At 41.8% G+C, this 17203-nt stretch overlaps 1 protein-coding gene across 1 annotated transcript in view; it reads right to left on the bottom strand.

Moving 5' to 3' along the window:
- Positions 1–230: 230 nt before the first annotated feature.
- The window catches only part of LOC147712337 (uncharacterized), an 86499-nt gene continuing 69526 nt past the window's right edge, over positions 231–17203 (bottom strand). The window contains exon 3 of the mRNA XM_086923033.1: positions 231–4874. Coding sequence (XP_086779159.1) covers positions 4279–4874 — 596 coding nt within the window. The 3' untranslated portion in view covers positions 231–4278. The remainder of the gene's footprint in view (positions 4875–17203) is intronic.

Here is a 17203-nt window from a genome sequence, read left to right as displayed (position 1 = left end):
CCGCACGCCAAACAAGTTCCCATAGAGAAATGGGAGTTTGAACCACACCATGTGGCGTCGCATCGTGAAAAGGTGTGTGCAACCGCGACCTATGGTCGGTCGGATCTCACACAGAAACGGTGTCAGTTGGAGACAACTCTGACCAACATCATAAAAGGGGCTTCCATGTCAGAAATATGTGGACAATCCCACTGCTCAAAATTTGTTTGTGGCATACAAAAATCACAGAAACTTTCATTTTTTTTTATTTTTTACATTTGAAGTGTATTGTGAAAACAAAGAAAAAACTCAAACATTTGACTAAAATTTGTGTTTTCGTTAAAACTTTTTGCTAAAACGTGTTTCAACATCTAAAAAATATTTTTTTTAAATGATTCTGCTTCTCAATCGCCTTGAAGCTGAGTGTTTTGGTAAAAGGGACTTTGTTTTTCTTAAGTCCCATCTTCTATTTTTCCATAATTCTTGGCAATATAAAGGACTCACGACAAATAGTTTTGGTGTTTGAAATAAAGAAATCTCTTAAACGCATTAATTCATAAATATGTCTAAAAGATGCGTGGAGATGGTGCCTTTTACACACTAAACTGTGGCATTGCCCGGATGTCTGATATTTTTTGCAAACATTTTTCTTTACACACCAATAATGAAATGTAACCAGGATCTCGCACATTGATAACTTTTTGTAAAAGTATCATTTTAAAATGTACTTTGAAACGATTAAATATTGTGTGACAATTTACAAACTTTACAGAAATCACAGTGGGGAATCAAGCTCTGTTTTGGCGTAAATCATTCACCTTTATTTTAAAAAAATAATTGCAATGCCAGATCACCTGTCACTGAAAGGAGGGTAAATGATAACATACATAAAATATACATTTTGCATGCAGATATCTACATTTACTTTTCGAGCAAACTTAATATATGAAAAGCCTATTTAAACACCTACGGTTACCATGGACTATTTTATTATTGAGCTTACCCTGTACTTAAATATCAGTGGTATTTGTTTCGGTCCATTCATCTAGAGCATATGTTGACAAACATTTGTCACTGTGATGTTGTTTCCTCTGAGCTTATGAAACACACAGGCCCAACTTAAATACGGTAGAAAAAAGAAAATCCTTTCATTTGTGGAAAAGAGTAAAAATACAAAATTTCCCCTACCTCAGGCAAAGTCTCCTGAAAGAAATTCTACCCATGCATTCTACTGTGTATTTACTTCTTCTTTTAAAGTTCTGACAATCAGTTCTACATAGTAAGGCATGTGGTTGTTGTTTTAACTGACACAGTGAGGCTAGGATTAGTAGTAGTTGTTGTCTGTAGAGTCTCAGTTATCAATCCAGACATTGCAGCATGTTACAGAAATGCTTCCACTCATATATTTTATGTATTTGCAAGTGTGAAACAGCATCGTCCAATGATTTACCAAAATAAATGTTCACACTGCAGGGGTATTCTAATGTCAAAATGCACTTGTATTAAGAAAATGTTACATATTCCTCCTTGTATTAAGGTATTACAAGAGAGTCGTAATGTCATACCCCCACCTACTCTACAGCCATTATGGTTAAGGGCTCTTACCTTTGTTCCTTATGTTGCAGGAAGAGTGAGCTTTGTTAAGTGCCGTGAAGAAGATCAGGTAGATCAATCAGGCAATGAATATGCCCCTTTCCAGTCTGCAACCTCTCCCTCTAATCTAATCTCTTGTCTTTTTTCAAGATCTGCTGCCTCTCCTTTAAAACCCTCTAAAGGGGAAGGCCCCGTTACTTGCAAAGCAAGCTGTATATGCAGACGTCCGAATGTAATTTAAGTTCAAACTCATTAGCCCTCCTGAAGGTCCCACGCATTCGCTTGAGCCGCACAGGTGTTAGAGCTTTTACATACATCGCCCCCAAATATTGGAACTCGCTACCTGAGGCTCTGCGTAAGTCAACATCTCTCCTGACCTTCAGAAAACAACTAAAAACCTTCCTGTTCTAACTTGGCATGTTACTTGAGAAATTACTTTCCTGACCCGCCCTATGTTGTCCCCCAGGATAAGCGCTGAGATGCCCCCGGGTGATTCACTCGCTATACAAGAAACCCCTAACATAACATTATATCATTCCATCATCCTTTCTGCCACTTCTCCCACATGCCAGAAGATACACATTCAGGTGGGTCCACACTGCTGTGATCAACTTCCAGGATGCAGCCAGTCCCATGGAAAGTGGCAAGCACCTCTCCATTTTCAGGCCCAATGAAGATTTGTCCTTGCATCTTGCCAGCCTTGCAGCTGTACAAATACCTAAGCACCCGATTAATCACAAGGGAAATGGGGAAGGCCTTCAGAGTAAAGAAGTTTAAAGTAGGATGAATTATTTCACTTCATTTATGAGAAGCGCATCAATAGCTTCATTAACCTTCAGTGACTTCTAGTACTGCTTTTGGTAACAGAAAAACAAAACTGCAGGTCACAGAATGCAAAAGAATACTATGATTGAATGAGCTACTTACACCTGACATGGTCATACTTGTAAGCTTTTTGACAGGGTGAAACTTCCACATTCTTATTACATGAAATAATGTACACCTACTGCACATCAAATCGTTGTTTCAAGTCATGTAGGTGTTCTGGTGCCATCATAAAGGCATTCATCTTATGTCCCTATATGGTCATGATAATCCTTAACTCCTTGCTCACTTGCAGTAGCCTTATAATGCACCTCTGCGGGTGTATTGTATCATCAATATCTGAAGCAATAGGAAACCAGAAGCTCCTGTTCATAAAGAAAAGAGAGCGGGCTGTATCTCAGATATAGCTGGTGCAATGCAAAATGCAAAGAGCAGAAAGAAATTGCCTTTCACATGTAAAATATTTTTGTGCTGAAAGCTGACCCTTGTGCAGTGCCCGAAACTCTTGTAGCAAAACCCTGTGAATCTATGCAAGGGGGGTATACAAGGGACATATAGGTTTTGGAGCAAAGTAAAATCTACTAAATTAGCATAGTTTGGGTTTGCTCCAACTCCTAATGCCTAGTGAAACAAGACAATAGCAAGGATTCACAAGGTATATAGAATGATATATGTTTAACATGTTTTACACTAAAGTACACCACTTACACGTCTGACTCGTGAGCAGTGGCCGACATCCAGAATTTTGTCCTGGAGTATAAACCCCTAATAAAAATCCTTGGATAGGCACAGCTGGCTTACCTTTATTTACTCCATAGGACAAGGCTGAGCGCCATGTAGAACAGCCATATTTTGTGCGAGCACTGATGAAGACGTAATAGCAGGCAACTTTTGCTAAATCTAAAATTGGGCTATTTTATACTCTTCATGCAATATACCACTGCAACTTTACACACTTGTGCACTGTGCGAAGGGCAGTAAAACCCAGTCTTTGTATATCAGAACGCCTCCTGAATTTTGCTCACTTTTCTTTAATCTGAGAAAAGATCACACCTACCTCTATCTCTGTCCTGCAAAGCCTCGGGGCTTAAACTGGCCTCATGCTAAAATTGATATTCAGTAATCAATTTTACAAATAGGCCCATAAGTCATGTCCAAAGACAAAGAGCAAATAAAACGGATGAGTTATGAATGGTTCTATGACACAATATCAACTTCAGAATTCATCCTGCTACAGAAGAACAGAGTAGCAAAAATACTTACAAAAAAAAAACATTGTGACAGTAAGTATATTTGGATAAGCATTGATTTACTAATCTTAACTCCACATCTTCGTACCCCAATAATATGTACATATGTCATCAAGGTGCACAGATGTGGAGTTAAGTAAAGTAAACCTATACTTACCTATATATTCTTACCTTGTACATATTTTGGTTGTTGACAATTTCCCCAAGATATTTTTTAGAACAGTATTTAAAATTTTAAATTATGGTACAATCCCCCCGAAATATATAAAAATGTAGATGCTCTTTTATTAGCATTTTACTTTCAGATAAATAATATGCTTAAATGTGTTCATAGGTGTCCTCTTCTCAGCTTCTATTTAGTAAACGTTGACCTTTTTTTGAGTGAAATAATGCCTACATGAGTACCACAAGGGATTATCTCCATTAGGGTTAATGTTTTTAAATGTATTTCCAGTTTTTACATAGTGTTTTGATTTGTCAGTCGGCTGATATTAGTGTAAAAATGTATTACTATTATTTTAATATAATCTGCGAACAAGCGTTTCAGAGTCTGAAGGGTGTCAATCCTGTGCCTAAGAGTAACCTTGTAAACCAAGTATTCTATAAAGATAAAGCATCTCCGATGAGTTGTTTAGAATGTTACTGTGTGAGTTTTCTGATGCCTATTGAAATTTTTTTTCCAGCTAAAGGTTTTCTTGCATTCAGTACATTGATAAGGTCTCTCTCCTGTGTGGATTCTTATGTGTTCGTTAAGATGGTACTTGCGACTAAATCTTTTTTCGCACGCTGCGCAATGATAAGGTCTTTCTCCTGAATGTGTCCTCTGGTGCCGAGCAAGATGCTGGTTTGTTTTGAAAAATATCCCACATTCAGGGCAGGCATGTCCTCTAACATTAATATGTGCATTTTGTTGACTTGAAGGAAGATGCACATTTGACAGATTACTTTCAAAATCATTGTGAGTATTGGATCCCTCCATGTCAGTGATTCCACGGCAGAGTTCAAAAAATTCTGGGTCTATCAAACCACTTTCACATTGAGTAGCTATCTCTGTTCCCAGTTTCTGATTACTTTCAGGCCACAGATCAGTTCTAGAGTTTCCTCCATTTTCAATTCCCCTGATATCATTTAATTTGTCTTTGTCATGGAAAGCTTTGAAGACGTTTGTGTTCTCCGTACATACTCCACTGTAGCCAATGTTTTTTTTTCTGTTTCTGCTTTCATCACCTATTGGATTTCAAAAATAAAAGAGACGTTACCAAAAGTATACATTTAAAATTGGGAAGCACACACTATTTCAGGGCAGTTGTGATTGCTCACAGATGTTTAAAAAATAAGTAAAAGTTTTTTGCAAAAAACAGTTTATATAAAATCAGTATGTATAGCACACAAAGGGAATACTTCAGAAAGCAAGTAAAACAAAATGCATTTGTGTGAAAACTCTACCTACTCAAATATTATTGCACTAATTCCAAATTTTGAGGAACTACCAGTTGGTAATACTGCTGAGGTAAATACAGATACCGTGAGTAAGAATCTGGGTTATTCATTGAATGGGGTGGAAGCCCCTTCCCCCCCTTCCTTCCCCCCCCCCCCCCCCCCCCCCAACAGGAAACAACCACAATCGTTGTCAGGGTGAACCACAAAAGTCACTACATTAACCTGTGCTTAGCCCTCTGGTAGCTTCGCACAAGGCAGACAGGCTTAACTTGAATGGCATTTGCAAAATACTTATGCTTCACACGAAAAATAATAAAATAAAAACATTCCACTAGTAAAATCTAAAACAATTAAGACAAGTAGAGTACATTCTAATAAATAAAATGGGACTGTAACAACACAAATCCAGCAAATACAATCAGAGACACTGAATTTCAATGTTTTAAGAGAACATAGCTCCTAAAAATAGCACAAAGTATCACTCATGGTCATCTGGTCATGCTAGAAAATCCACATGTCAAGGCAAATCGCAATGGCGTGCGGGCAAGATACAGGGGTGAGGTTAGTCCTGCTAAAAAAGTTACCTTGCCAAAGTCTGGCGCAAAGAGTTCAGTTCGCGTTGGAGGATGCCACGAGGAGCAACAAGAGTGTTATGGAATGTTGTCGATGTAGCATGGCGAGCAGGCTGAGCGCTGTCGATGGTCTTGCTGTAGCACGGAGATCCAGTCAGGCAACACAAACAGTTTCTACTGGAGCTGCATGCCAGCAGTCACTGTTTACAGTCATTGCTGTAGGACAAAGTGCAGATTCTGCCTGCTGGTCGCTACTGGTGGTCGCTGTTGCGTGAAGGGTCGGGTTCACTGAAGTTTCATGATGGTGTTCGTCTCGGCTCAAAACTTCAGGATCGCTTCTTTCTTCTCAGGAGGAGTTCAACTGATGCCAGCCAAGGCTTCTGGACCTGGGAAAACCCTTCTTGGGGATCAGGAACTCACTCCAGCAAATACCACCAGGACTCAGGCAAGTCCAGTTACAGGTCCAGTTTACTAGGTCAACCGGGCAGTTGTAGGGAGGCCTCTGGAGATTGTTGTGGCACTGTTGCTCAAATAGGACGTCAGCCAACTAACCATGGGAGTACCCCAGTTTGGGATGAAGAAAGCAGGTCCTGTCTTCCTTCTCAGAGAGCAGGATAGTCCTCTAATAGCAGCAGGGCAGTCCCTTTTCTATAAGGTCCAAGCGTGTACTGATGAATGGCTTAGGAAGTCCAATATGTATACCTGGTGCTACCCTTTGTGCGTGAAGGGCACCATATCCTACCCATGTAGTATTTTATGTCATCCTGAACATGTTATCTGCAAATTTCCCTCTGAAAATTAGTGAAATGGTAGCTCTTTAGAGTACAGAAGCATGCTTTTTAGTGGCAGACCATCTAGGTGGCAGAATATTTGACCAATCTTCAGCATCTAACTGGGCAGCAGTGTTTCATGTTATATTATGTTACGATATTTTATGTGGGATTTCTTGTTTAGTGCAAAATATCACTCTCGGAGGAGTATTCCAGCGCTCTGGCAATCTAACTGTCATGAATATACCCATCATGGGCCCCCCACTAGAAAAGCCATGTCTTGAGGAGTATCAAGTTTCTTACAGGAGTGGATAGTAAACTGTAGTTTATTCCAGTGCAAATGGGCCAAATATGAAAAAGAGTTGACTCTATCCTGACTCAAGAAATTCAATATGAGGTCATCCGGCCCAAATCGGAGGATCTGAGAGCCCTAAGAGGCTAGTAAAATCTGACCCGGCTGTGAAGGAAGTTTGAGCCACAAGTTTAGAGTGCTCTGTGTAGGTGACAGAGTAATTTAAAGATAAGAAGCTTTCAAATAGGCCGTCAGGGAGACATTTTAAGAGAGGCCCAGAAGCTATCCTTAGTGTAAGATGACAGATCAAACTGGTTTGCCTGTTCTGAATGATTTAAAAATGCAACAGAAACAAAGGCTATCATAGGGAAGGGTCTTGGTGGGCACGCAATTGACATCTCACAGTTAGGCCTGATAACTAAAAGCAACAGGTATGTACAAATCAAGAAGTATGATACAGAATTATGCATGTGTTCATGTTGTTTCTGAGGTTCTCTGGTTACACTATTAATTGGAAAAAATCTCAAATATATGTACTTAGCGGGGCAGTACCAGTATTGCGGGTCAATTGTGAAGCCCAGGTATTTACAGTTGGTTTATGTTTCTTGGGGATTTTCATTAGTGCAGAGCAGCAGGTTTTTACATGTAAATTCTGGAGCCGCTTTGACTAGACTTAGGCTGGATGTTCAACATTGGAGGGCTTTGCCTTCGTCACCATTAGGAAGGGCTGCCCTTTTCAAAATGATGGCCCTGCCTCGATTTTTTATGCACTACACAATACGCCATATCCTGTCCACATGTCCTAACTCCAGGCGACTGACGGGGAAATAAGCACCCTTCTCTGGGATGGAGGTCTCCCTCGAACAGCCCTGCAGAAATTCACGCAAAGGTGGTTTGATGGAGGGATAGAGCTTCCCGAAATAAAACAGTGCTCCTGGGCAGCACAAATGACAGCTGTTAGCCATCGGGCCATCTCCCAGAGGGGGAGCCGCTGTATAGGATAGACAGAGACAACATGCGACCAGTGGGTTATCTCAGAGCCACCTATGAGGGTTGAAAGGCTGTACCTTCTCTCAGCCCTACCGTGACTACCATAGCCCTCTGGCACACCACACATCACGTAATGGTATGGAGGGACAAGATCACACAGGCCACCCCCTTATGGGTTATGGCAAAGTTGATTACCCTGGCGACACAAAGAGATTTTGATAAGTGGGACTTAATTGGTCTGCCAAAGGTGAGTGATCTGTGGAAGCTGAAACACAGATTGGTGGATGCTGGCTGAGAGGGTGGTCTATGTGGGGAGGAGCTATCCAAATAAATGGACTAAAATATGGAGAATATGAATGCTTATGAAGGGAGCTCTGGGAACCTCTGGTGGATATTAATTATGATGTGTTGTAATGCTGAAGGTATGGATTTTACCATTGATCTGTGTAGTGTTGGCGCAATGGTCCAATGTCAATGTGTCGCTATCATGATGAGACTTTGTCAGTGGATGAGGTTGTTTTTACATTACGGTCAGAAATATTTGCAGTCACCGCAGTTGTCTTTGTTTAATCTTTTAATAAAAAGAATTTAAAAAAAGAAGTATGATACACAAACCACACAGGAAGACTAGCTCACATAAAAAGCAACAACCCTGATGTCTTGCAAGAAATGAGATGGAGAATTATCCAATGCTCTCTTCACCAGACCAAAATCCGGGTCCAAAGAGATTATGTTTAACAGTCAAGTATAGAGACATCATAGTTAGAAAATAAAAATTTTTAAACTTGGTTTCCCAGCTGCACAAAAGAAAAATACCACACACTGGAGTCTGTCCGTACAAAGGCCTGGATTTGCTTCACATTTGCTGTAGATTTACAAGGATTTTAATTTTTCTTTAGTAAAAAACAAAATATGACATACATAAAATGTATGTTATCCATGAGTAAGTGGCTATTTTAAAATGAGAATGAAAGTATGGAAACTCCTACCTTTTCGTGCCATTAATAAACAATGCACTTAGTACCATTTGTTGTTAATTGTCTGTTTCATTCACTGGGAACTTACTAGTTTATTATTAAGAGTGTGACTTAGAAATTAACACTTAGATCAGTTTAAACTGTGGAAGAAACATGGAGAAAGGGGGAAAGACATAGCTGATGAAATTCCACTGGGTGGGAACTGAGGATGACAAGTAACAGGGTCTTTCCCAGGTGTCAAACTAGAAGCAGGAGGCATATATCTATTAGAACATTCCATTCACTTAGGGTAGAATGTTTAAAATAAACATAGAGAAACAGAACGACAAGCTTGGAAATATTGGAGCAGAATGTAAGTACCAGCCATTATTGGCTCTCAGCCACTTAATTGTCTTTGGTGGATCTCTCAACATTCCAAAGTTGTAATATAGCCTTATAGCCAACTGCAGAAAGTTTATAACGGTTGTTAATGGCCCTGATCCCGAGTTATATGCCTGAGACGTAGGCAAGGGCCTATAAGGAGGAAGAGGGCCATTCACAACCGGTATAGCCTAAGGCAGAAGGACTTTAAGGCTATTGGAACATTCCACCCAGTAAGGGTAGAATGTTGGTGGAATGTTCTAAATTTAAAAAGGGAGAAATATAAAGACAAAAATTGGCATGTTGGAGCAGAAAACTTACACTAGCCATTATAAGCCCGTAGCTACTACTTTGTCTTCAACGGAGCAGTCGACATTCGAATGTTCTAATATAGCATTATAGCTGACTGTAGCGCGCTATACCAGTAATTAAAGGCCCACTCCAGCGTGATATGACAAGGAAGCAGGACTTTATAGACTGGTAAAGCTGTTTTGGCAGGTTTTAAGGTAAGTAGAACATTTCACCCCATCAAAAAGGAAACTCCTAAATATAACAGGGGGAATAAAATCCCAACGGCTCAGAACTTTCTGAGCCTTTAAAAACTCCTGCTGTATATGTTTAATGGTTGCTGCGAACAGACTTTCATGGTAGCAAATGACTAATATCAAACCGAGATAAAGGAGCCGTGAAAAGATGCTGAAATAAGTCTGATTATCCCTTAGCAATGACTAACAGCTCTTCTTCGTTTGGTAGCTCCATATGAGACACAGAAGCTCTGGCGAATCCCCCCCTCCACGGCAGGAGGGAGAGAAGGCTTACTGTGAGCCTTCTCCCACAACCTCTCTCTTTCCCCTGCAAACACTATATCTTGGAGAGTTAGAGGCTAAAAAATTTACTTCTGTAGACCTGTCAAAATTGCAAGGTTCTAAAAATATTTAATCCTTCTTCCTTCAGTTATATTCTACATTACAGCAACTGTATATTTGATTTAAGGTCACGCCAAAACATTGAAAAAATATATAATGAATTAATTTTCTTTTTGTTTTCCTCTACAAATTGTGGAAATACGTAATATTAAAAATGATTACTTCATACCAATTGGTATGCATTATGAGTAAATTCCAATTCATGAAAGCTACCTTACATCCACGCATACTTTCTGTTTCCACTCTAAGATTGTCCTGTATTGGAGGACTAAAATCCTTTTAGTTCCATCAATGCTCTTCTTTAATGATGCATGTGCTTGCTGTTAATTCTATCTCTGATCACAACTGCCTACTTCCCAGACTGCCTGTATATGGATTTCATAGTATTCTTCTGCTTGGGGCTTACCTTTCATACCGCTATGGCTTGGTCTATGTGATGTTAAATTAATTTATAGAGATCACATGCTCCGGTTGGTTTCTTGGCGCTGGTTTACAGGATCTGCTGTAGCCCTGTTAGTTAATTGTGTTGCCAAATTCAGACGTACGCTTGGGTAAATAGCCATGTCTTAAGGAGCTTTCTAAATCTCATAAGGTCTGAACAAGCTCTGATATCATCTGGAAGGGAGTTCCAAAATCTCAGCGCCAGCACAGTGAACCTGCTGTCACCTTGAAGTTTAAATTTGTAAGGGGGTATGGCCAACGATTCATGTGGAATGAACGCTGGTTGCGAGTGGGTACGTGCCTTTGGACGAGGCTGGAGATTAATTTTGGGCTTCAGGGCTCGAAAAATCCAAATAATGGTACTAGTCTAGCAGGACTAGTACCTTGAAAAATCTCCTCGACCTAACTGCAACCTACTTGACCTCCGTCTCTGAAAGCGGAGCAAATGTGACAAGATAACAAGATTTAAAGGCATCTTTATTGCTCATTAACTTTGTGAGCAGTAAAAATGCCTTTAAATCTTTTTATCTTGTCACATTTGCTCCGTTTTCACAGACAGAGGAAAAAAGCTAGACTTTGAATTCCAATCGTTGAGGAATGGGAAGCCAGTGCAGTTCTCTCATAATGGTGGGAGACATGCCGCCATGTAGGCTGCAGAAAAATCAATCTTGCTGCCTGGTTCTGTACCAATTGCAGTCTTTTAATAAGGTATAATGGGATGCCAAAATAGAACGAGCTAGCCTAATGTAAGCCTGATTTGACCAGGCCTAGAACAGCCTGTATCAATGCCTCCCTGGTGAGGAGTCTGCTAATCTTCTTTATTTTTCTCAGCTGGAAGAAGCAGGTCGAAGTAACTGACCCAATTCAGGTTTTCATGGTCAGGTCACTGTTAATTATCACCCCAAGGCGATTATGATGGAACGGGGGGAGCCCAACGCAATTGGCCAAATGGGAAATCCAAGGGTTCTGTGTGCCTCCTATTGTGATGAGTTCGGTCTTGTCCAGGTTGAGTTTTAGGTGGTTGCTGTTCATTCAATCACAGATGTACATCATGGTACCTTGAAACTCAGCCACAGAATTGGGAGTGTGATTGATGGTAAACATTAATTGCAGATCGTCTGCATAGTTGTACGTACACACCTTCCTTTCTTGTAGCGAGCGTATCAGTGAGCTGAGATATAGGTTGAACAGATGAAGTGACAATAACAAACCCTTGGGTACTCAACAAGTTATAGTCATTTTAGCCCCTTCCGTGCTCCCGTCGGCCGACGGGAGTACTCCCTCCCTGGGGCTGCGAACAACCGTTTGCCGTCGCAGCCACGCGGCCCCTTTAGAACGCCCGCACAGTGCCGGAATTACGGCCGCGGTTAAGGCGTTAACGGTAGTGAACTAGGCTAAGTGGACTGACTGGACACGATCCTCCAGAATTTACCTTATCCAGCCAAGAGCTGAACCTTGAAGGCCGGCGTCCTGGACACTGTTGATCACAATACCATAGTCCACTGTGTCATATGCCGCAGAAAGACCCAGCAGCACTAGAACCTGGGGAGAACCTCTATCAGCGTCCTTCCGAAGTGTGTCCAGCACGGTAAATATTACTGCCTCTGTAGAGTGATACCAAAGGGGATGTTGGACGGAGCATTTGAGCAAATCAAACACTCACCTTCAGTCAACTGATCTGGGTTTAATCCATCACCATTTTTTAGTTCACTCCACCACCCCAGTTCAGACATGGCCATATGCAAATCAGTCTGATCATGTGCCTCATGGGAACAGTCCAGCCCGAACTGCCAAGCCATGTCTTCCCTGGACCGGAAAGAAGCATCCTGGGACGGGTTTCGGATTCATAATCCTCATCAGCCAGGTTATCTTGAATCCTGTGTAGAGTGGGCTGGACGAAATCCTGCTTGATCGAGATATTCTGATTGTTCAATTAAGTCACAGAGGCATTTTGCCACGTAAGATTCCAGTAGCTTGGCCAGATAGGGAAGCAGAGAAATTGGACGATAATTAGTCAATGTCTGGGGATCAGCCCTTGATTTTTTTTTAAAGGGGAACAATAATCGCTTCTTTGAAGTCACTTGGTACAAAGCCCTGAAACAGCGACTCACTGAGCAGGGAGAGGGCAGGCCTCGGGAGAGAAGAGAAAACTTCTCGTAGGAAGTGAGGTGGGTAACTGTCATTGGGAGACCCAGATTTTACTTTAGACAGGAGGTCCAAGAGCAGGAGGTCCAAGAGGTCCTAAAGCCAGAAACTGGTCAAAGGAAGAGGCATTTTCCGTCCCCAATGGGTGTGTCTTAAAGGTATTGCAGGTAGAGATGCTAGTTTTGATGGCACTGATTTTGTCTATGAAAAAGGTATTAAGAAAGTTACATAGTTCTTGAGATGGTGTTGGTTTTACTGTAACTCTATTGGGGTTGGATAGTTCAATGATGATAGAAAATATTTCCTTTGACCTGTTGGAGGAATTAAGAATTTTCAAAGAAAAATAAGTGGCCTTGGCTGTGGAGATCAACTTTTTGTTTAGTTTAAGTTGGACTGCGTAACTCTCTTTTTTGTCAGGGGAGTAGCTACGTCTCCTTTCCTTTCGGATTGACGGAGGGCTAATTTTTTTTAATTTTAAGTCTGTGGAGAACCATTGCTGGCTTTGTGGCGTCTAGCAGATCTTATCATCCTGAGAGGTACATGTTTGTTGCTGGCTGCTGTTAGCCAGGTTGCAAGGACTTCCTCATTGGAGGTAATAGATCTCTGGGTATCAGGGACACTGTTAATTAATATGCACAGCAGGAGATTTTTGTCAGCATTGTTCCAGTGCCTAGCCATAAGTCCTTTAGCAGCTGTGGGCTTGGCCATAGTTATATTGGTCATGACAAACTGTATTAGATGGTGGTCGGACCAAATGCATAGGGACCCTGTCAGTGCAGACAATGTGAGATTGGCTGTCCAAACATGATCAAGGGTATGCCCCTTAATATGGGTGGCAGAGGTTACCTGCTGATGGAAATTTATACCATTAAGTAAATCAGTCAATTCTCTAGAATGGGGTCCACTCAATGAGTCGTTAGCCCAATAGTTAAAATCACCAATCAGCAATATTTTTGCATGATTCGTAATAAGGTGGGACATCTGTTCACTCAGAGAGTAGGGGAACACAGGCATATTCTGGGAGGCCTATATAATAATACACATATTAGAGGAGCCAAAGGAGACACCAGTTTGATAACTAGATAGTCTACGGACGTTAAAGCCAGTGGGGTTAATGAGATGAATTTCAGTTCCTGACATATAATGGCAGCAACTCCCCAACCAACCCTTCCTGTAGGGCGATTTGCCTGCAGGATATAGTAGTTGTTGGGAAGTGCGGCCAAAACGTCACGGGCAGTTTCATCTGATAGCCATGTTTCTGTAAAAAGAGGACATCCGGTTGAGTGGAGTCCAGTAGATGGAATACATCAAGCTTATGCTTAGGCAAAGTACAGGTATTTAAATAAAGGATAGATAACTCTATTTGCCCGGTTTTAACACATTTCTTGTTGGATCCTGTGTGAATAATAAGTGTCTCATGTTTTGGTCGCACCATTTCTGGGAAGGAGGTTCTTGCTTCCATAATTCCCAGTCTAGTCAGTCTAGAGCCCATGGAGACGATAAGTGACTGATCTGTGGAGTGTAGGCACTTTAAATCAGACGGGATATAGGATAGAAATTGGGCATAATTGCTGGCCACTGTTGGCCGCGGACGGGCTTGCTTATGGCGCGCCACCGGCGTTTCTGCAGCACTTTTGCGCTGCAGGCGCCATTAAGTATGTGGTTGCCTCCTGATTCCTCCTACCTCCCTCTGCAGGAACACCCATTGTGGGTGTAGCCCAAAGATAGAACGCCAGTCTAGCAACAGCGCTAGAGCGATCGGAGTGCAGGTAAGAGTTTAGTTTTGGGGCACAATTCAAATTGAATTGGCACAATGCAGTTCAGATTAACAAATTAAAAAACGCATATCAAAATTTAAAAGCACGCACAACAAACAGGCAGCAGCGAGTACCTTAGAGCGCTTGCTCCTGCGCTGTGGGCGCCATTAAGTATGTGGTTGCCTCCTGATAACTCCTCCCTCCTCTGCACGAACGCCCCTTGTGGGTAAGCCCATAGATAGAAGGACGGTCTAACAACAGCGCTAGAGCGATCGGAGACCAGGTAAGAGTTTAGTTTTGGGGCACAATTCAAATTCCATTGGCACAATGCATTTCAGATTAACACATTTAAAAATGCATATCAAAGTTTAAAAGCACGCACAACAAACAGAAAGCAGCGAGTACCTTAGACCGCTAGCTTCCGTGTTGTGGGCACCATTAAGTATGTGGTTACCTCCCGATTCCTCTTTTCTCTGCAGGGACGCCCCTTGTGGGTGTAGACCAAAGATAGAAGGACAGTCTAGCAACAGGTCTAGAGCGATAAGAGTTTCGTTTTGGTCTATGACTATGAGACTCTAGAAGAGATGGAGAAGCCCCAAAATTAACAACTTGTGTTAAGACTATTGGCTAGATCTTTCTTTTAACACTTTATCTGTTTGCTTCGGAAGCTGCATCATATTGAGTCTATGCATATTCCTCTTTCTGCTCTCCCCTGAAGGCCTTGCACATTTTCATCAAATAACTTAGTGTTTGGGTTATATCCTTTACATACCCTTGTGGTACTGCGCATACCAATGAGGCTCTAGAAGGGAGGGAAAAAAAGTCTGAACATCAACAGTCCCTGCACTGTCCCTAGCACCTCTCCAGCTTTTTCGGGGATCTGAATCTTAATGAGCCCAAACAAACCCCCTCTTCTTGTACTCCCTTGCGGCTTTGCACATTCAGAGGGTAGCTCATACGTGAAGATCAGCTATTGTATACACTTTGTTGTAACACTTACATTTTCACCTGTAGGAAGCCGCACTTTATTATGTGATTCTGAACAAAGCCCACTGGTTAGAATCTCAATTGTTTTTTTATATGCTTGCTGGGAAGTTGTTCATCATGATGAGTCAATGGGTACTATTGGGAACTGTTGTTGAGGGCAGTAAAGAATTGTTGATCTGCTTAGAATGCACTTTAATGTTTCTATGTATTTTACCTACTCATTGCCACCTTTATTCTATTTAATTCACACTTGCTGCAGTTGATATTGCAAATTGACGTACGGTGCTGTCTGATATTGAATATGTTTTTAATATTTAATCTTTGCAATGGTTTTAATTAACAGAGCAATAAAAATAAACTTGAACCTCTTTAACGACAGTACTACATGTTCTCTGTTTCTCCATTAATAGATCTCATCTCTCATCAACTGTCATCTGTGAACTCAAATTGTTGACTTGTTAGAAACGGGGGTATCTAGTTGGCAGTTTGTTACCCTGTCCAATTAGGGACCTTTCTTCCTAGCCAGGATAAGGGAGTTACACTTCTAAAATAACCCCTGCTCATCCGATTGTTAGCTTGGCACGAGCAGTCAGGCTTATCTCAGAGGCAGTGTGTAAAGCATTAGCAGATAACAAACAGTAATACAGTGAAAACACTACAAAAGGACACCACATCAGTTTTAGAAAAAAATAGCCAATATTTATCTGTGTAAACTAAGACCAAAACGATAAGAATCCAACATACAGTTACACAAAATACTAATAAAGCAAAAATAGTCATTAAAAACAATTCCTTGAAGTCAATAGTTCAGTCTGGGGTCTCAAGCATTCTGAACGAACATGTCCAACAGTTCTGGCTGGCCGCGGCATTGCAGGCCAGCTACGGTGTCGGGAAGACCCACAAAACAGTACCTTTAGAAATGCAGGGCGTCAGGGACCGCGCGATGAGCCGGTGTCGGCAGGCGTTGGTTCCAGAGGTCGGGCAGCCCTTGAAGTAACATGTGTTACAGGTCAAACTTCTCACGGTTAAAGTCGGGATTGCTGGCGGGCGTCGGGCTGCAGTACAAAGTTAATCAATGAGGCATGCGGTGCCCTCAGGTCATGGTTCAGGCAGCTGCTCTGTGATGCTGTCCAGCGGCGTTGGTGAGACCAGGGCTGCGGTGCGAAGTGGGGCTGTGCATGTTGCGGTGCTAGCAGGTCATGGTGCAGGCAGCGCTGTCGTCATTGCTGAAGCCTTGTTGTCAGCTGACGAACTGGAGTCGATGTCGGTGTGTTGTAAATCAGCAGCGGTTAGATTAAGCATTAGCAGAAGACATGCTTCGGTTTTAACCATTATCGTAATAAATGTGCCGACTCCATCTTGAATTTGTAGCAGCCATTTTGTATGCCATACATTGCCATGTGCTCGTCATGTGCTTGGTGCTACCTTCTTGTTCATTGCGCCTGGAGTCTGCCCGGCAACAGGCTATTTTTAGTAGTCTCCGCTTTCAGCATGCCCAGACATGCGCAGTAGGATCAGTGACCATTATTAATTGGTTCCAGATAGGAATGTGCCTACCAGTTATCGGAGACTGTTAACTCCGCCCACTCATCGATTGTGCCTTCCAAAATGTCCTTGTATGGTCAGAAATCTGCTCTTATCTTTTGTACCGCCTTTTCTTGAGCCCCCTCATTGTGTATAAAAGGGGCCATGTGCTTTAGTCTGGTGTGCTACTCGATACAATACCGAAGGGTGTTGTGTGGGCTGTAGTACCACCTTTAAAGGTTTAATAAACTTTGCTTTTGTATTTTCCAGTTTCATTGCCAACTTCTTCCTAAGGTCTTAGGACTCTGTGCTGAGAAGGGCGAACCCTTGCACTAAGTAGGCCTAGCTGAGGTTTGCTTACAACAGGTGGGCCAA

The sequence above is a fragment of the Lissotriton vulgaris genome, chromosome 5 (genome assembly GCF_964263255.1).
Source record: "Lissotriton vulgaris chromosome 5, aLisVul1.2, whole genome shotgun sequence".
Taxonomy (NCBI): Eukaryota; Metazoa; Chordata; class Amphibia; order Caudata; family Salamandridae; genus Lissotriton; species Lissotriton vulgaris.
Note: the sequence above shows the minus strand (reverse complement) of the source record. Positions and strands in the feature narration are given on the sequence as shown.